Source organism: Aquila chrysaetos, chromosome 3 (assembly GCF_900496995.4).
Source record: "Aquila chrysaetos chrysaetos chromosome 3, bAquChr1.4, whole genome shotgun sequence".
NCBI classification, from domain to species: Eukaryota; Metazoa; Chordata; class Aves; order Accipitriformes; family Accipitridae; genus Aquila; species Aquila chrysaetos.
In genome coordinates, this window is record NC_044006.1 from 25,083,458 (window position 1) to 25,104,862 (window position 21,405).

A 21,405-nucleotide genomic window follows, 5' to 3' on the forward strand; every position below is an offset into this window, starting at 1 on the left:
GCTTCTTTTGCAATTCTTTTAATGTTAACAAGGGGAAGTTTAAATCCATTGTACCTGGATTTCGCTTTGTTAGTTATTTCATGAGTTGATGCCTTTCAGTAGTTAGCTTCAGGGAATTTGTATTCCCCTGCTTCATTAACTATTTCCCTCACAGGTGAGACAAGCATTCCCTCATATTCTTGAGACCCAATTACGTGACAGTATCTATTTCTCAGTATTCAGCAGATTCCAGCTCCCCTAAGGTGACAAAGAGCTGTAATTAAAGATAGCGAGTGAATTTTAATGTCAGGATTTTGCACATGATTGTGTAGCATCCCTGTGACAGACCAAACAATGTAGCTGTTGCAGTGACTTACCATTGATTTGCATGCTCCCAGCTCTCTCTTGTGACCAAGATGCATGATAATCAGTTCATTCTTGCTGCCCCGTTAAAAATCACTGTGCATTATGAACTGGATGCTAAGCCTTGTTAGGTACAGTGCAAGTTTGATTAAACACGCAGTAACCTGGCCAAAACCAGAGATGTGGTTTTATCAAACCAAGCACAACCACACAGTGAATATGTGGTGAGAGCGTAGCGGGCCCCCAGAGAAGAATACAGATTAGGGGAAGAAAACACTGCTGCTGCTGAATTCTTGCGGTCTTCTGACTCTGACTGGGACAGGCTGAGAGCTGGACCACAGCCTGGCTCTACCCCCAGCCTGTCCTGGAGGAGCACAGATGGCCATGCAGGACTGCAAGGGGTGAAGCGGATGGGCTCTGGTCCCTTCCACTTAAATGGTTTTATTTAGCCCTATTCAATCATACAGATCATGTCCTTTATTTACCTCGCTCTGCTTGCAAAGCAGGAACTGAAAATGTTTAAATATTTCAAATGATTTCTATATTTTCTTTGGAACTGCTGCTAATCCCTGTAAGCTTTTATGATTCAGAATTTACTGGCATCAAGCCCTTCTCAGATAAGTACTAAATAATACACAGGAACATGATTCATTCATATGCTTTAGAAAAGAAACACTTAATTCAGCTCATATTCTTCCAGTTCACTCCCTGAACATGAAAGATTACAATTTTAATTGAGTTTAGAGATGACTCTATTTTGTTTGTAGCATTTGCTGTTTTTTCCTTTTTCTTTTCCTTTCTCCTTTTCTCTCTCTTCTCTCCCTCTTCTTCTTCCTGTGCCGCCTCCCCCTCCTTCTCCCCCTCCTCACATTCACACTTTTTCAATTACATGTGTAACAGATACTTCCCTTTTATTTTCGCAATTTGAAATTTCTTTCTAACAGAGGAAAAATATCTGATCTCATTAGGGGAAAAGTATGTGGAGCAGAGCAGATCCACGGTTTATTCTCTTAAGATTGGAATTGAAAAAGAAAGGCATAGTAATTGATTTTGCTGCGTCCGGCATAGTACTTTAAAAATATTTCTCTGGTAACTCTGATTACCAAAAAAACTTTTTTTTTTTTTTTTTTTTTTACCGAAAAAACCCCAAAATTACAAGTAACAGCTTAATACTCAGGGATTCTAGTCAGGTATATTTCTTGCAAGAATTTCAAAGAGCTGTAAATTTAAGATCCTTGGTCATTTGAAACTAAAAATGGGTTGTTAGTGTTTCTTTCTCCCCACCCCATGTTTCTTTCTTTTCCCCACATTCACTGCATCATTAGTACCACTAGTACTACTATATTGCTCTAGCATAAAGTGAGAAGGTTTTCATGCTGAGGCTCTCCAAGGTCAGGTCAGTAGCATCCATACAAATTGCTGCATTGACTTCAGGAGCTTAAAGGTAAGCACATCTGTAGATACACACCAAAGGGCTTTTATGAGGACCAGTAGAATGAATCCCAAACAACCTGTGTAAGTGGCTAGCTAGAAGTTCATCTTTCAGAATGACTAAATGGCATTTAGAATGACTTAGGCCTTTTTTCCCCCTACATTTACTCCATACAATTAAAAGCTTATATTCCCAAATTAGGTTTTAAAAGGAACTAATTTTCAGAGAACATAGTCCTGGCAGCTCATGTTTCCCTTTCTGAATACAGGTATTGCCACACTTGTGAATATCTAGCTCTATCTCCAGCATCGTCTATGCCAGCAGCTTCAGAGGAACTTGAAAAAGACTCTCTGATGTCTGACTAATTAATTTCACCCAGTGGAAAAGTTTTATCTGAATTCTCCTCCTTGTTACTAGGAATAGCAAATCCTTCTCAGAATAAGGCTGAACTCCAGGTTTTGATGATACTACACATCAGAGGGCACCAGTGGTTAACAAGACAAGATTTTGGAATTTTCTTTATTTTGCCTCTTTATCTTTATTATAAACATATTTCTTACCTTCCAGTAACGCTAGGCTTCCTAGTGACAAAGAAGAAGGTATCATTATCTGTATCACACTTACTAATTTACAAAACCTTACTATTTCCTCTATTAATCTCTTTTCCTGTCTCTGCAGTACAGCTCACTGAATTCTTTCTCCACTCTGCCCCTATTAATGTATTGATTTGTCATTGCGCTTCCTGTTTCCACTAGATAGCTTGAAGGATGGGTGACTAAAACTGAGCAACATTCCAAAAGGATAATATGGGATATTTTCAGAATTTATTTGCTGCTATGCATTACATTATAGTTGAGGTTACTGATGGACTTTTCTCTAACTGGTTGTATTTCTGTTCAGAAGACTGCAGTCTTGGATTCCTGACAATTCCTTTCTGTGTGCATTATTTTACATTTACCAATATGAACACTGAACCTGAACCATCTCCCTGATTCTACCTTTAGGGTATAACCTAGATCTGCTCAGTCTTTGGTATCTTTCAGTAATACATGCCTGTTTGACTGGAAAAAGTACCAGAAGCCATATACACCTATGCTTGCATGACTACTCATGGCCCTTATATAACCAGGTATAAAAGTCAAAGTCCAATGCTTTTGCTTTTTTTGATCTTCATGTCAAGTACTTCAGCTTTTTTGAAAATTATCCCAAGTTCTAATTTTCAAGGGAACCTATGTAAAACAAAGAACAATATAAAATGTAAAGTAGACGTGGCAGAGTAATTTTGTAAAGACTCTGCCAAGCCATGATCCTCTTTTTCTTACTTGATTTTGTAAATTTCAGGGTTTGCAGAACCAGCTTGTTTTACCACTTCTGTGTTTCTGTCCTGTCCCTCTAGGAATCTGTCTCCAGCAGGACAGTGCAGGCAGTTTGCTTGCATGTGCCAAGGATTCTCTGGCTAGGTTTAAACAAAACAAGTCAAAGATCCTGATGTGGCCTGAGGCCAAGGACCTGACACTGCCCATGTCCTTGTATCTCAGCTTTCTTCCTCCCAGCACAAACTGGTGATGCTCAAACTGCCATTTGGGAGCAGTGGGAGGCACAGCTGTCCCAGCACTGTGGCTGGGAAGTCTCTGGTGGCTGCTGGTTGGCAGGAGCCAGCACTATGCCAGGGAGAGTGGGAACAGTGGCATCCTAGTGCTTCAGCCAGGGTCCTCGGACTTTTTCCTTGTATAAATGAAACCCAAATGCCTGAATAAGCAACACAAAGGGAAAGAGAACTGGTTCTCACTTTTCTTCTTTTGGGTGAGTTTAAATTACAAAGGAAGAAAAGTCATTAGAGCAGATCCCTTTCCTACTGAAATGCCAGGTTAGAAAACAGGGCTGGAGTCTCCAATGCATGCAATTCACCCTTGAGGCAGGAAGAAACCTTTTCATTTTCTGGTTGTCGTTTCAGTCCCTGGATGTCCCAGAAGCTGGGAAGCTGCTCTGCTTTCTGCTGCAAGCTGCCATGATAGCCCTGGGTCTGGCAGAGCAGCTCTGTCACGCCTCTATACCATAAGGGATTGTACTGGAAGCGAGAGCATCCCTGGGTGCTCTTCTGGGTCACTTTTTCCCGGCTGTGTCTCGGTAGTGCAGGATAAGCAGAATGAGGGCAGCAGGCTCAGCTGCTGGGTTTTTTCTCATATGACAGTGAGAGGTAGATGGGAAGACTAGAGACGGTTACTTTGTAAAATACCACTAAGCCGTTAAACTGCATACCTACTAAAGAGTGAGACCTTTATATTAGCTAAACACCTTCTTTTGTGTGATAGGAGAAAAAGCATTGCTTACATTAAAAATCTGTTTTATTCTGAAAGCTGTCAGCCACAAAATTTTAGGGGTGGTCAAGGAATACATGATTATCTTTTTTATGCAAGGGATGTCATGAGTGATAATCAAAAGGTTCCCTTCTTACCTTAAAGATCAAGCTCCAGGAGCACATGGAAGTTAATTCCTTGGTCCCAGCAGCTTGAATCAGAATATCAGAGGTACGTACCTAAATTCTGGAAAATAAGGAGCTTCCTAAGGAGAGTGTGGAGCTATTCTGAGTGAGGCAAGAGAAAGTACTAAGCACAGGAGTAGACCCCAGGATACCCCTCCTCTCTAGAGTTCATGTACTTCCCTCTGAAAAGCAGCCACGTGGAGTCCCATCTTGAGGCTGTGCATGATCAAGCTTTACTCTTTCAGCAATGGTAGCAGTAACTAGCACTTGCTTAAAAAGGAAATATGGGAGATTCAGACATAAAGCCAGGTGTCCTGACTGTGGTGATAAGGTATTCAGGGTGCAGAATAACAGTGCGGACTGTGCCACTGTGGGACTGGGAACGTAGGAGTCTCGACACCAGAAGGAGAATCCAGGCTGCTGGAGGTGCCCCTTAGTGCTGTCTCTGAATTGCTGCAGAGCAGAAGATGGAGCTGCAGATAGGAGAGTGCCTACACTTGTTTACACTCGAGAAACATTGCAGTACAAACGCAGGCACTGTATGGATTTAGGCATCTCCCAGGTTGGGTAATTACTGCCAACATCAGCTTTTTGGATTGCTGTATTGAACTTGGGCATTTGTGTTCTACCTAAGTAAAATTCTTTTTAGTCTTTGTTTGCTCTTGCCCAAAATCAATTAACTTGCAGCACCACAGGGTTTGATTTTCTAATCCAGCCATGCTTAATCATTGATGTAAAACAAGATTTTTTTTCTCCCCTCAGATTCTTTTCTAATGGCTTCTTATTTCTTGCCCTCTAAGTGTGCGCCTGAATTCTCTGCATCTATTTATAAGGGCTTCCCCACTTCCAGAAGTGTTTAATCAAAGAGAAGGCTATCAGCAGGTGGCTCGCATCAAATGTCAGCAGCTACTTCATTTCTGACATCTCTTGGAAAAAATGTTTTATTACCATGCAAATGATGTTAGTCTTCCTTTCCAAGATCCATTGTCACACGCTGTAACATATGGTACACAGAATTGTGCTCCCAAGATTTATGCGGCAACTACATTTTGTAGCAGAACAACAATTGTGAGAGCTAAACCAACAGATGACAGTCATCACTGGTTCCCAATGAGCTGGTGAATATTTCTGTATCTCGTGGTTACTCTAACTACAGAGGGGGCACTTATTTCTGCTTTCTTTTAAACCCTTCAATTTTTCTTTAGCTTGTATCAGAAATATCATGGTGCCTTTCACAGCCTATGCCAGACAGAATAGCCCAGCAGCTTTAATGGGTGCTATTATCTTTCTTGAGTATGCCTGGGAAGCAAATTATTCAGTTGATACTTGGAGTGGCAATGTCTTGAACTACGTAAAGAATATTGAAGCTGCTGGCATCTCTCGGGAATTTTTGAAAGTGCCAATAATGGTAGTAGGAACTCAGCTTTTCCAAGGGCCTTGAAACCCTGTAAGCAGAATAGGATAAACCTATGAGGGGGTTGATTCATCAGAGCACTGGAGTACAGTCCTATGACTTCAGCAGGGCTTCAGGATGTGTTTAGAGTTAAGCATATGTTTGGGTGAATTGTTAACCTCAAGTGTGTGATCAAGTGCTTTGCTGACTCAGGGACGAGACATTCCTAACAGCTTGTTGTTTTCCACTTTGCCATCTGGGAAGAGGCAGCTTGACAGCACGTGGGCTGTGTGAGACATTATTGCATTTCTGAAAGGATATTAACAGCCTTGAAGTTTCCAGGTTCTCTGAATCAGGAATTTTTTGTCTCTACAGATCTAACTGGGGTAGAACAACCTCACTGTTGTGTTTGAAACCAAACTGACCATGCCACAGCATTTGCTAGGTTATCAGCCTATTCCTAATTAACATAATCTCGTGTTTTAGTGGAACTGCTAAAGATACAGGTGGAAAGCTTTACAGAACCTGCAGGTTTGGGGGCATGAACTTGCCCCTTTTGGATATTTTAGGAAGTCTCTTTTGCACCTGGACAACTGTAAGAACCCAAATTTGCAAGCACTTTTAATTACAGAGTCATCTCTCCACTACACCCATTTTCTGACCTAGGGGAGCACATCTCTATTTATATGAAATAAGTGTTGTTACAGGCTGTTAAGACAACTCACCCTCATGCTGCAGCCAAGGTAGTGCAAAAGAGCTGGTCGTACAGACCTGTTACTTCATTTGTGAGAGAAGGGCAAGATATCTTGATCCCTTGATATCTTGATCCCTTGGTATTCTCCAAATTATTTTAACTTCCCAAAAATGCTAGGGGTTCACCTGAAAAATCTCCCGTATCACTCCCCCATCTGGTCAGCACACACCCCTCCTTCTCTAATCCAATACTGTCCTGGTTTCAGCTACCCTTCCAGTCTGCCATGTTAACACTCTTGATCTAAAAGCCATTTCTGTATTGTTGTGCTGCTTTGCATTTTTGATGAATGCTTACAGAAGAATGTTAATTGTAACAAAATGCATTTCTCTGTGGGAACTCTTCTTTTTTATTATTTTTTTCCAGTGACAAAATGTTCCCAGCCTTTGGATTTGGAGCAAGGATACCACCAGAATACAAAGTAGGTGCATAAATGACATTTTCTAGTTTCCTTGGTTTGTGAGGCACAAAATAAGCAACAAATGGTTCAGTGTAGGGCAGGGGCCAGGGGGAGCAGCTCCTACTGCTTGTTTTCTCTCACCTGGCTTTCTCACCCAGTGATATCTCACTGAAACCAGAAATCAAAGCTAGACTTAAAATAGTTATGTTACACCCAAATTATTTAATGGTATTGGCAAAGCTTTGTTAATGGATGCTAGTCCAGTAAGAGGAGACCTGATTTTTTGAACAATGCTTGCCAAGCATATTTTGAAGCTTTGCAAACCATGGTTTGACAGAACCCGTTTTTGGAAGATGTGGTTCAGTGAGTGGCCTAATGTCCATGCTTTATGATGAAGAGCTTTAACATCTTCCTGAAAATAAAGACTTTTTAGAAGAGTTTTGCTCTGTGGCAAATTTCTGCGCCATGGTGGACATTGTCAATACGAGGAAGAGAAATATAAGAGCATGCTGGAGAGAAGTGGTATTTATAAACAAAACAAAATGAGAGTGTTCCACAGTGATGGTGCAGTTGTAAGTGTAAATCTGCAGTCTGGTAGGGCTGGAGTGAAGACAATGGAGTAAAAGAAGGAGCATCCAACAGAGAAACGCCTAAGAAGAAATAGGCAGAAGTTCAAATCCTGTGTTGCACATGCAGAGGTAGTGTGGGCAGAGGAGTAGTTCTGCACAAATAAGTAACCAAAAACTAGCTGGAGATTCTGCAACTCAAATACTGGCTGGAAAAGAACAGCATTAGACTTCTGGTCATGCAGAACATAGCCAAGATGCATGGGAAACAGAGAAGAAACTGATCTAATTAAACATTAACAAAGACTAGAAAAAAGTGCTCCCAACTTGTCTCCCCTAACTTCTTAATTTCTGCTGCAAAAATATGGTAACACTATAGACACCACAGCAACACTGCAGATCTCCTGCTATTCAAATGTTCTTCTGATGTTTTCAGTCAAAGGTATTACAAGTCATACATATCTTTTGTTTTATTAAAGGGCAGCAGTGTAATGACTGTAATAACTCACATCTTCAAATTTAGGTTGAATCATCATGAGAACTTCTAAGTTCTGACCCCATCATGTAGCTTCTCATTTTAATTTAGAGTGTCTGCTTTCGAGCCTGCAGCCCTAATGAGGTGATCTAACCTGCTTATAGCATGTTGGTCTCTGCACACCAGCAGCTACTCTTTTATTTCTTCCAGTAGACACCAGATTGCTAGGGCTGTGGAAGAAATTACTTCCACTGCCAGGGGTTTCTTAGTAACCATGAGAGCCTCCACACAACTTCAACAACATAGCTTCCTTAAAAGTCTAAATGAAAGCTGCCCAACGTATGCATGGCAGTAACACAGTGAGGGAAGGCCAGAGGTAAGCAGCCTGATAAAAACAGTAGGCAGAGTAAGTGGATCGAGTGGATTCAGGTCTAATTTATGTCATGCTCAGTCACAAGCTGTAGAAGAATGAGGCCTGTAACTCACTATTCAGCATGAATCAATGCTAACATTGCTATTTAGGATCAGCTGTAAGCCACTGCTTTCAGGCTGGCCATAAGCTCTAAATTTGTTTGCCAAAGTTTCCTTGGTGCACTAGAGCACATGAGAGAAAGGTGTCTGTTTGCAGTGGTGTCAAAGCAGTGCCTTGGTTTCATACTTTCTTGAGCTCCTGCCAATACCCTGGGATGGGTGCTGGAGGGCACTATTCACCTGTCCATTTAGTGAGATTCTAGCCTCCTCACATCCTTTTACATGCTACAAGAAAAGCAATGTTTGCTATGCGAACTATTATTACCCATGGAAAAATACATCGTCGTCCACCACCCCCCCCATTTTACATTAGCGCTTGAGAACGATGTCAGTATCCACCTCTGCAGGCTCTTCATGAATGTCTTGAGGTTGAACCCCTTTAAAAACGTTTTTATATATGCTTTCTACAGAATTTCCATTTCAAGAGCAAACCGCTATGTTACGCTGACTTTATTTTCCCTCATTTCAGCTCCAAATAAAACACTTCAGCTGTTAGCAGAAAAACAGCATTTCTTAGTGGCATAAGGAATCTGTGGGAGTGAAGGATGCAAAACATGCCATATATAACATTCCTCACCAGTCTAGAGATCCTTCATCTAATATTCGTCAATATGATCCTTTTTCCCCAAGGCCTGACAAATATATCACCCTGCTCCTTGATCTAAGTAAACCTCTGAGACCAATATTCCCCTCCTGAGTTTCTATCACACAAAACTTGCAGAACGTGCTGGTTATTCCACAGCAGTGTCTCCAACCCATCACTTTTTTCTGCAATGAGAAGTATCTGAGAAGTCTGATGTAAAATGAAGAGGTGGCAGATAATATGGACTCAGACATTGCTGCAAAAGGTCACAGTGAAGAGGAGGAAAGAAAGCTTAACCACACACACCAATTTCTTAGCAGGCAAAACTCAAAGGAACTGAAAAACCACACAGCAGCACAAAACTTACTGTTAAAATGAACAGAAAGTTAGAATTGCGTCAGCCCCATGACAGGTGTATTGCCAATAATGACATGTTCTTTGCTATAGAAAAATTGCAGGCTGACACCTGAATAGGTACAAAACAACTTGCAGTTTGTTTTAAGACAGTCTTGGTTATTTCTGCATTTTTAATGAAAGCTTCATTTGCTGCTTATGCTGGGAAGAGTTGCTGGAGAGAACCTCACTGCAGTTACAGTACAGCATCTTTACGATCCTAACCTGCACTGTCTGGTTTGCTGCACAGGTAAGGGACTTGAAAAGTGCCATAGTCTTTGTAATTCTTGCACTTTTCAGGAGCTTGAGGGCAAAAATATATGCAAACCTAACAAAAAAGAACTGATAGAAGGATGTGTAATGGACCAAGGGAAAAAACAGAATTTGTCACCTTATCCACACAACTTGGATTTAGACGTGGAAACTGGGCAGCATGCTCGAAAATCAAGTACAAAGGAAAATAAATGGCCAAGCTTTGCCAAGCAGAAATGTCTACAATGTGGTCTTAGCCAGAGACACAAGCTGTCCAGCTCCCAAACTATTTGATTAATGAGCATTCTGAAAATAATAGCTTTTGAGCAATGGTTCTTTAAATTAGTTAGTGTCTTCAGCTTTTGCAAAATATGCAGGCATTCCATATTTAATTTTCAGACTAGCAGTGGCTTAATAGCATTCAATTTATTCACAGATAAATGCTCAACATTGTGCATCTCAGCATTTATGCCTGTATGCATCTATTGTTCATGGATTTTTGACAATCTCTATTTAAATTAGTAAGAAAGCATTCCTAAACATGGCTGAATTTGTCAGATTGTTTGTCAAGTAGTCCCAGTACCATCACCATAGAGGCTTCTGGAAAGCTGGAGCTATTTGGGACAGGGAGGTTAATTTAAATGAATTCAACAATCTAGAGAGGGAAAAAAAAGATTACTAATTTTCGGAATTCAGGCATCCATATTCAGCATTTACAAAATGAATGAAAAATGTGGTTTCTGAGTCAAACCAGCTTTTTATTTAAAAAATGGAAGTTCAGTTAAAGTAAAAACGGTTTAAAAAAATGTGGAGGCCAAAATAGAATAACATGTTTCGATCCAACTTAAATAAAATGCCTTTGCGTAGTCCAAAAGCTTTCCAGCAATTTGTTTTATGATTTTGTGGGGTTTTATTATTTGTCAGATTCCAAGGTAGGGGTTTTGTTTGTGTTTTGAGGTTTCTATCTGAGACCAAAAGACTTTTTTTTTTAAGAAATCTCAAAAATTCTCATTCATTAGGAAATTCTCCTTTAAGTCTTAATTAGAAACCTATTTAGCAAGGGCCATGCTACGAGGATGAATTTCATTACATCTGAATACGAGGGAAATAAGTTACCTGCTATGTTAAATCAAGGTGACTTTTCTACTAAGTCATAAGCATGTGGAAGTATGGTTATGGTTCTTGAAAGAGTCTCACGGGTGCCATCACATTGATGGACAACTGCCTTTCTGTATGCAGATGCTTGTCACTGTGATGTACAGGCAATGGAGGCATTGTACAGTGGTAAAAAAAATTACTATAATCTGCCTTAGCAAAAATATTTTAGACTGTTTATGTAGTTGATGTAGCCTCAGAAATGCTGTCGTTGTAACCTACATCATGATGTATGGTAAAGCTACTTATTTTGCTTGTTTAAAACCTTGAAGAAATTACCTGAGAAATAATATGTTCCTGGTGCAGGAAGTTCCTGGACAGCTGTGTTTTAATAATCCCACATCTGTGATGGTATCTGCTAAATAATTTATCTGGAGTCCTGCAGAGGGAAAAGATTAATACATAGCCAAGTGCAAGTACATATCCTTAGTTAGAGGCTTTGAGTGGTGTTTTGTGCAGCAACCCAGGTAATGCCAGGCTGATCACAGACCTCTGCACTCCAGAATTTCTCTCTCCTTTCTTTTTACGGACTGATGTTAAGAGAGAGGAGGAGGGCTGAGCAGAGGGTCATATTCGAAACTTAATCCAGGGTCCGTGACACACCATGGTTGTGAGGACATTCCTTATTGTAAGGCAGACTTCCACCACAGGCCATGGTCTACAGTTCTTTGCAAAGTTCTCTGCCAGGTACTAATGTAAAGCAGTCATTCAGTGTTTGCATGGCTTGACACATTCCAGGATTTCCTGACTGTTAGATTGATCCATCATACAAACCACCGTAGTAGATTATATAAACATGCTTGCTTCTGAACAGCCAAGCGTCGTCTTGTTTCCCCAGAGGATTTCCCAGTCTTCAGCATCTTAGATGTTCACACTTTTGCCTCCTTTCCCCCAGTTCTGGGAGTGGATGAGGGCTGTGTCATTCAGTACCAGAAAGATGCCGTTTGGTATACCAGCTTCTGGTCCTCTGTCATCAGCATGGTTTGCTTTTCAGTCACAAAAGCCCTTGCATGTTTAATTAAAAAAAAAGGAGGGTGGCTCATTACCTTGCACTGTTCTGAAAACAAAAGTATTGAATGTTTGAGCCAAACCATCTTTTGACACGGGTGGGCTTTACATGGAGTCCCGTCAGGTAGCAACCCAAGTTCAGTAAGGCCTTCGGTACGTGTCATGTGCCTGAAGTCTCTGCTGGTTTGGACCCTCTTGAATTTTGGCCACCACAGGGGAGACAGCACAGGGGTAGGTTGAAGCGCAGCTGGTTTTACTTACCTGAGGGGGAATGAGTTCTGAGTGTTTGGAGAAACTCTGCTTTAAAAATACCTGCTGTTGACTTTCCTTGGGTGATGATTTCCTGTTTGTGAACCATCACTGAGCAGCTCAAAGAACTTCTCTCCTTCACACTGTACTTAAATTTTGTTTAAATTGTGATATATTGTTCAGAGAGCACGGCAAACAACCCAATGCTTCTGCACTTTCATTGTGTTTCCGCTCCTGCCTTCAGCATACATTTTAACACTGTTCTTAGTGAATCAGGATGACAATGTATGAGGGCCACTTGCTTTGGGAGGATAGCAGCCGTTGCTCAGACAGTGTTATTTTTTGGATCATTGTGCACACTTACTAGACTTGGGCTTTCCTTATTGGCCTGAACCATTGTCTACATTTTTCTTAAATAATAGCCTGGGTGCCATAGCTCTGAACCAGATAAACTGTTTTAATAGTGTGATCCTGAAAGAGGTATAGCAACAAAAGCATCCAGCCCATGCTTGCATGTGAGACTACAATACTGTAGCTCTGGAAAAGAATTGTGATACTCCTTTAGCTATAATTTCAAATGCATTTGGAATAAAGAAATAAAATCACAGAAGAGGCACAGTGTCGGAAGAATCAGCCTGCAATACATAAACATGCATCACCATACTTCTTGCTCTTGAGATGCAGTTAATACAAAATACAGAAAGCCTAAAGGAAGAAGAAAGGCTATTGAACAGCAAAAAAAATCATCAGTGAGTGAAAACTCACATAACTGTTCTTGACAACTGCAATTACCTTTGGCCTGCAGCTGGTCATGAGACTGGCAGATAGCAGCTGGGCAAAGTGTGCCAGGAGACACACAGAGCAGCCAGACAGAAGGGCTCTGGAGCACCTCGGAAGCATATCTGACAGCCCTGCTCTTCTGTGCCTGCTCGGTGAGGAACACAGGTAGTGAGTTTCTGCATTATCTTCCATGGCCAAGTAGGGTAGCCTGAAGGGCCCATGTAAAACCCTCTGTAAGAGGCAACTGATGCTTGCTGTAGACATACCAAATTCCTGGCTGGGCTGAGGTGGCTGCAGACTCTTCAGTGAGTTTTTCCTTCAGTCCTTTCCCATCATGGTAGAAGTCCTGCTTTATTTAACCTCTTAATAAGTAGTGGTAGGCATCACTGGTGAGCAAGGCCAGCATATGATGGGGAAATTTGATTTCTCTGTGAGAAACTCTCTTTGGCAGTAATTAGCCAACTTACACCACTTTGCTTTTACAGGAGCTTCTCTGTAATCACGTATTTGATCTATGGGTCTCTTAGTCATAGACCACTTTCCATACTGTGCTGTGAAGTTGTCTAAACTAGCAAATAAAACAGCAACATCCAACAAATAAATCTCTTTCTGCAAATAATCCAGGTTCCATTTTACAGGGAGTAAACAGGTTGCTTTTCATATGACTAGGATTGTTGGTACTTCTGAAGGTCCTACAGAGATCTATAAAGTCTCAAATGTGTGTAACTGGAGTTAGCTATATAAATGCCTTCATGAATCTGGAATGATATACCTGAGTTCAACTTTAAATTGTGCAAATCGCCTGCTTAAGTCTCAGCCATATCCACTTTTTGCAAACCAAAAAAAAAAATATATATATATACATACACTGTGCATTGCAAGACAAAAGTTGGGCTTCATTCAAGACAATTTAAGACAAACAAGAGAATTAAGAGACTGAGCTTCAGAGCTGAAGAGAGTAAAAGGAATCAAGCCTTCTCAGTGATCAAAGAAAGGACCAAAAAAGAATCTGGAAAAAAATGCAGGCAAGAACAAACCTTAAAACCAGAAAAGAGCATCTGAAGAAAGTTTCAGTCCCAACAGATTTGTACTGTGAATGCAGATCTCTAAGTGACAGACAGACAGAGGAAGCCTGGAACCTGAGACTTACATTGCCTTCCATTATTTGTGCATACAGAAGTCTGGTATTATTTTCCCAAGCCACCGAAGATACAATACATTGTTTTATTAGAAAATCAGAAACTTCTTTGTATTCACAGTAATTTCTTTTAGAAAATAGCTCTGTAGTATTTTATTACAGATGGATTTCGAGAGAGAGGCTGGGATATTCACTAAATTTAAGGAAAAACAAGAGTTTTCAGGGTTTTTTCTGCTTAATTTCCCCCCCAGCCTAATCTACCTTCTTAACCAGCTTAGGTCCCTTATATTTCTTAGATTATTATTTCATAGTGGGTCAGGTGACTTCCTTGATCTCTTTGGAGAATAAATTATTTTCCCAGTACTCCCATGGCCTTCAGATGAGGAACTGTTCACACCTGCGTGTGCAGGATTCAGAAGGGGGCTGAGCTTCTGCTGTCCCTGCTGAATCGCCACCTGCTTTCTCTCTGCTGCAAGCTGAGGTGCTGAGCGAGGGAGAGCTAGCATTTAAATCTTCTCAGCAATAGGTCCCTCTTCTGTGCCTGGCATGGATAGCCCAATCCTGACACCGTATTTATGGGATTTCTTATGTACTTGGGTCTTTTTTCTTTGTGCTATTTTTCTTGGTTTTGTTGTTGTTGATGACAGGTTTGATTCCAGTTTTGTTACTTTGTTTCTGTTGGGACTTCCAGCTGGGACTGTATTTCACACTTAATAGCTGAAAGCTTGCAAGATCTCTGGTTTAACACAGAAAGAATGTAAAGGGTGTTTAAGTGCAAGTCCTCTTGGAATAATTTTTCTGACTATAGTCTTCTTCTCTTCTTTCCACTTATCTGCAGGTCTCTCATGATTTTGCAATCAATTTCAATGAAGACAACCCAGAATGTGCAGGTAATGCTCACATTAGGACAGACTGCCATATTTCTTCTATGTGCAAAATGTGCTTGCATTTTTTATTGTATTCCCTGAGTATTATTGAAAATGTTTTTTAAAGAACACAGCCAGGATTTTCAAAACGGGACAGGCTCCAAGCCACTGGGCTTATCTTTAGAAACCTTAGAAAGTGTCACACATTAATTTCCTGAAAAATAGGTCCCTTTGAAAGTACACCACGTTGGACATTCAGCACTTGCGCTTCCCCAAATCACTAGCATTTCTGAAAACTAAAGCCGTGTCTTCTAGATTCATTCCAGATCTTCAGCTACATCAACACCATAGGTTGTGCAGCTAAGAAGGGCAGGACATGCAAAAGCAGGCTGTGAACCTCAGTGATCAAAGATTCCCTCAGTTTAGAGCCAGTTCTTTGGCCAGACCTATAACAACAGTAGCCTACTAGTAGGCTACAGTAGACTACTGTGGTAGAAGGAAGCATGCTTTCATGACAGCAAATGCAGCAGGAGGCTGTTTTAACACAGTGTAAGATATTGGTGTGTTCTAGCAACAATCACTAATCCTCGATAGTCGGACGCCAGATTTATGTAGCAGATGTTGCTGTATGTCTTGTATTTGTAAGTGAGGTCTGCAGTGACTGATCCTGTCTTTCTAGAACCTCCTGCCACAATTCACACATTTTGTAAAAGAGAATAACAGGACAATAATCTCTAAACAGCCTAACAAGTAATCCCAGACTAACACTTAGTTGAGAGTCTTGGTCAGATGATCATTGCTGTCTAAAATCCACAGGCTGTAATTCTCCCTTATCCTTCTGCTACCATCCAAACACTGAAATGGGTCTTTCAAAATGCTTTTCCTGTTCAAATTTTCTAGCTGCTTCTTTCAGCCCTTCTCAGGCTTATTAGTGGCTTTCTCTCAGGCATGGTCAATGGGATATGTTCAGGATGAGAATTAAGATGCCAAGATATAAAGTGAGGAAAAGAAGAGAGGACAAGCAATTCAAGGGAAAGAGACATTAAAATAATTCAGAGTTCATGTATCTTAAATGCAAGACCTCATGTTTTTGGTTCAGTGGGCATTCCTGCTTTGTTGTTGTGCTCAGATTGTTGGACTGCACCAGCCTCTGCAGGTCATATGCTTGAAATGGAATTGGGCATAAGTCCTACAGCTGCTTGGTGTGTTCACACAGCTTTTTACATTGTTTTTAAGACATTAAAAGAAGCAGAAATTACACGTATGCATCTAGAAGTTCCTGTAAGCTTGTAAGCCAGCTTGAAGTTGAGATTTTAGTCACGCTGAGGGTGCGGGGATGAGGTGGGGAAGCAAAACAGACCTCAGAATGTTGTTGGGACCATTGTATTTTAAAATGTGTTAGCTTGCCTGCTTCTGAACACAGACACATTGGTATCTACACAGGGCCTGATCTGTTTAAAACATCTCAGTTAACAATGGTCAGCATTAAGTGATAACATATTTATGCATGTAGTGTTCAAATACAGCCTCGTTTCCTAGTCTAAATGCAGGACACTTGTGACCTTCTGTGTACCTCAGAAAAAAGCTCTAACAGTCCATGCAAAGAACATTTTTTTTATCCTCCCTTTGCTGCCTCTTTTGAGTCCAAGGCTAATTCTTCTATCACACTGACATTGTTATATAATGATTTATATCGATTGAAAAGGCTGTCACATCTGTGTAGTGCCAGCAGCAGGTCAGAGGTTGGACAGACAAACGTTCTGCAAGTAAAGAACTTACTATCCAGACAATACCATGTATGCAAAATAAAAGGTAACAATGGAAATGAGAGGAGGTTAAAAAAAAAAGGAGCTGCTCTATGAGCCTTGCCTTGGCGTATGTCACTTAATATTTGTTATGTATTTAAACTTTACTTGGCTCTTTGCATAAGACTCAATTATCTGATAAGTTAACCCATCACCTAAAAGGAGTTTTAGGGCTAAGAAGACATAAAAAGATGGTTGCAGCACGAAAGAAGGCCAGGGAAGAAATTTTGCAGGATTCGCACATGCATCTATGAGATATAAAAAGTACTTCTTTGTCCTAAATGATCCCTTTTAAAATAATATCCATCTGGATGAAAGCAAGAAAAGGAGACAGACCAGAAAACATGTTGTTTAATCATCTGCTGCAGCTTGCTCATCATCTGCCTGTCATGGACGCTTGATTAGTTCCTACCGCCAATTCTTCTGTGATGTTTTCTAGATGCTCTCACTGTATAGGTGACACAGGGAGCAGTAACACCAGCATGTCATGCAGAGAGAGGATGCAAGGGTGCGAGGGAGATAAAGTGGATGCAAGGGTGCGAGGGAGATAAAGTGCTTAGTGACCACACTATTTTTCCTTGTAATATTTAGCATACTTGACAGAAAACAAAGGAAAATTGCTGAAGAGTATCTTGCTTTAAACCAAGAAACAGAGATTGGATCCAATATATAAAGTATGTGTCTAATTTGCTTTTGAGGAATGAAATCCCTTTCTTTGTGGAAGCAGTGAGCTTTCACTGGCACAAGGTAGTGTGAAGCATCACTCTACATTGAATAAGGACTGTGTATTGATATGAAGATCACTGGAATTCATAAAACACAGATATCCTCATGCTTTCTCCCTTGTTACCATTTCCACTCTTGAAAATGTTAGTATTTATAGCCTTATATTTATAGTACATTATATTTATAGTCTTATACTTAATATTTACTCTTTATTGTCTGAGGAAGAAAGTGACAACCTCTAATCTGAATGAATGCTTCTTCTACACATGCATGTACTCTACATGCATCTTAAACCCATATATATATGCATACAGTGTATTTCATAAGAGCTATTGAAATTGGATTCCAATTGAAAATGTAAAGAGTTGAATTGTGAAGAAAAATGCACATTGGCTCTCCCTAAAATAAAGGAGTCCAAGAAAAGTAAGCTACAAAGTAAGTCACTCACATATTCTGTTGGATTTGGATATATAAGGACAGTAGATACTTCTAAAAGATATTAATCTGAGATAACGAACAAGAAATTTTGTTTCTAGAACATGTTTCTTTCTAAGATGAAAGCAACTTTCTGACATGAACCACACTAAATTTGTGTGGAATGCAGGGAGTGAGGTTTATCTTCTACTATTTTAATGCATACGAAAAAACTACAGTGTATCTTGTCATCATCTCAGGGAAGATTTATGAGGCTTTCATGCAAGATCAGTAAGTATATGTAATGAAATCCTTAGCAGGTTTAAAATTGGGAGTTAAGAAAAGGTCAGTTTTGCAATATGTAATTTAGCCACTGGAATTACCAAGGGAAATTTTGTAACATTACTTTACATTTTAGCCAATCATAGCTATAATTAGAGCGTGTTCTTTTGTCTGTGAGCGCTGCAATGTAAAAATATGTTTGTAGCTATCTATAAAGAGAGAAGACTGCATTCTCCACCATTTTTTCGCAGGACGTTCAGGTGTATCGTTGTAAAGCAATTACAGCTCCCTGTGATTTGTTAGTAACTGGTCTGCACCCATATATCCAGTAAACATAGTTGAGTAAAATCTCATGAGTGAGCTAGTCTCAGTGCAAACTGAAACTGGCTTAGGATCTTATTGAAGTAATTTCATTCTTCAGCATCCTTTACAAAGCTCTTCAGTCTATCACTTTCTTTCCAACTTGAGACCTCTAATCCTTTAGGTCTGGTAAGCTGGGAGTTCTGAATGTGGAGGCTGACGTGCACCACTTCAAGAAATCCTTCTTCTCAATGATTGAAAACACCGATTTCCATTCTGTGATCTGTCAAGTGTGTCAGCAGAAGTCTGTTCTCCCTGGTCTGGCTATATATCCTGAAATGAAAAAGCCAAAAATAGCTAGTTCTCCATCAAAACTTCCTGACTAAAGCTCATTTTTCTGTAGACTGCAAAGCATCCTGCTGTTTCTTCCAAGATTTCACAGCTTTTTGGTCATAGTCGAATTCAATCTGTGAGCAATTATGCAAATTCACCCTGAAAAATTATTTTCTCAGCACAGGGGAGTCAGGTATTTGAAAAGATGTTTGAATTCCTTGACAGCTCTAGGTTGTAAGTACAAAGGGCAAACTTGTACGTAACTACCACGATAAACAGATAAAAATATTTATCTGAAGAGGAGGAGAGAGAAGTGTTGAAGTGTTTTTAATTTGTGCCTGCCCTTTTAGCATGAATCTTAGCTGGTGATCAGGAAGTGATCACTTACACCTTGAACTGAGAAGGATGGGAGCTATGGCATTGCAAGCTCATACCTAGAAAATAGACATTAAAAACTGCTGGGAAGGAGAAGCATGGTATAATGAATTATATATTACAGACTAGATTCAAGGCAGCTAGAGACAGCTTCTCAGAAATTATCTGAAGTTGTTAGTCCTTGCTAATCGTGTGATATTTTGAATTTATTCATTAAGAACCTGCCTTTTATTTACATTTTAAACACGCACAATATTGGTGATGTACCACATTTATTTGCCTTTTGTGTGGCTTTTCATGCCAGGAATACAAGGTGTTGTGGAAGCTTATCAGAGCTGCCTGCCCAAGCTGCAGCTGTATGGGCCGACAAACATTGCTCCCATCATCCAGAAGGTGGCAAAATCAGCATCAGAGGAGACCAACACCAAGGAGGCCTCGGTAAGGGCATAATGCTGTGTTCAGCTTTTTTCTTGTCTTATGATGTATCTCTTGTAGACCATCAAAACAAGGACTTTTCATGTGTGGGAATCATGCCTTCACAGTTTTCTCTAACTGCCCTCACAGAGGGCAGCTTGAGTCTGTGTCAGCTGGAGCAGTGTATCTAGCCTTTACAGCTTCAATAGTCACAATTTTAAACTCTTCCCCCACTGTTCTGTTTCCTGCTTTTAGAGCTATTTTACTGTAACACACCCAGTTCTTCACTGTGGAAACATAAATGGCACCACTAAGGTTACAGAAATGTAGGGGCCAAGCCCTGAAAGTGTTGATCATACAAGGAGATGAGTTCAGATTATTCCCTACAGATTACCCCATTTCAAGTCTCCTGCAGAGGCTGTACTAAAACGTTTTTGTTCAACTAGGGGTTTTTTACAACCATTCCTTTGAAAACTACAGTGATAGAGTTTTCAATTTGCTATGACTGACATGGAGTATTATGTGCCTTTTAGAACTCAGGAGACAAGTCTGTTAGCCTCCATCTGATACAAAATCCATGACAGATTCTTGGGCTAAAAGGCTTAAGCATAGATGGTGTTTTAAATGTACATCTTTGAAATGGATTAGGCTTATTTTTCTCCTGCCTTCCAAACAGAATGGGAGAAAGGGAGAATGAGAGAATTGGAGAAAGTACGTGAGCAAGGGGGTCTGAAACATTTACAAGAGCAGTGCTGTTGGAGTCAAGGATGTAAGAGAGGGCTTGTATACTGCAGCAAGAGAAATGACTATGTATAGGAACAGAATAGAGCTGTGCATTGGCATGTATCTCATCACCAGGCCTGGAGCTTTCTCTAAGCTTTCTTCATGTGCTAAGCCTTTTTTTAAGTCCTATTAAGGCAGCAGTTCCCAAATATTTCTGTTCATGAGTCTGGGCTTGTGATTGTCACTCCACTGCTGTTTCCAGGATCTTGATACTATTTAGGGTCCCAGTCCTAAAATGAGGAATTGCTATGTTTGAGTTTCCATACCCACCTAATCCTGAGGTGGCTCACTCTGTTCCCAGTGCTGCCTCTGAACGAGTATGTCATATTGAATAAGTTGCTTCATTCTTCCAGACCTAAGCTTCCCCTCTTTCTGTTTGAAAAAGAAATTAATTTATACCATGAGTCTTCAAGATAAAGTTTTCTCCCTGCATGTTTTGTTTTATTCATGGCAGGAGGTAATGAACAGAACTCTGTGTGAGTTTATATAGCTGTGTATACATAAACCTTAATGATGTTTTGTGTTGGTATTGCCTGTGCAGAATGACCAAATTCTGTGACCTGTTCATTTTTCCTATTGATGCACATTTGTTAAATGACTCCACCTGCCTAACAATTCATAAAGGATCCAAGTGAGAGTCACTCTTCCCCATTACTAAGTGAAGATGTCACAGCCCATGATCCCAGTCCAGTGGACTTGGGAGTTTTGGAAAAGAAATTACAAGCACACAAAATTGCTTGCTCTCCTCTAGAGAATGAGAAAATCTCTCTTCAGGGCTCTGTATGAAGTGTTTGAAAATGGACATATTCCTCCCTGCACATGCCCTTGCTCTCCTCAGGGACCCCATTACTCTGCAGAATTCAGTAGACCTGCCATGGTGTGGTGCTTCTCCTACAGGCACCACTGGATCACCCTCCAGTTTGCAGACAGCTGCACCCATCCCACTTGCCTGTTAGCAAAGCTCTTCTGCAAAGTGCTGTCATAACCTCCCTGACAGCTCTGCTACAGGCTTGTAACGCTTCAATACCCCATTCCTTCCTGCCTCCCACTGGTTCCCAAAGGGAAAAAAAATGTAATTGGAAACTGTCAGCAGAAGTGATTGTGCAGCAGATGGAAAATAGGGCTAGTGAGGATCTCAGGACTATTCCAGACTTCCCAGCCAAAGTCCTGACTCTCC

General features: G+C 40.5%; 1 protein-coding gene across 6 annotated transcripts in view; it reads left to right on the forward strand.

Annotated features, from left to right (window-relative positions):
* The window catches only part of CPNE4 (copine 4), a 242,868-nt gene that overhangs the window by 213,820 nt on the left and 7,643 nt on the right, over positions 1-21,405 (forward strand). For all 6 annotated transcript variants that reach the window (XM_041122261.1, XM_030009660.2, XM_030009659.2 and 3 more), the window contains 3 exons: positions 6,767-6,821; positions 14,769-14,820; positions 19,336-19,469. In XM_041122261.1, the coding sequence (XP_040978195.1) occupies positions 6,767-6,821; positions 14,769-14,820; positions 19,336-19,469 (241 nt within the window). The remainder of the gene's footprint in view (positions 1-6,766; positions 6,822-14,768; positions 14,821-19,335; positions 19,470-21,405) is intronic.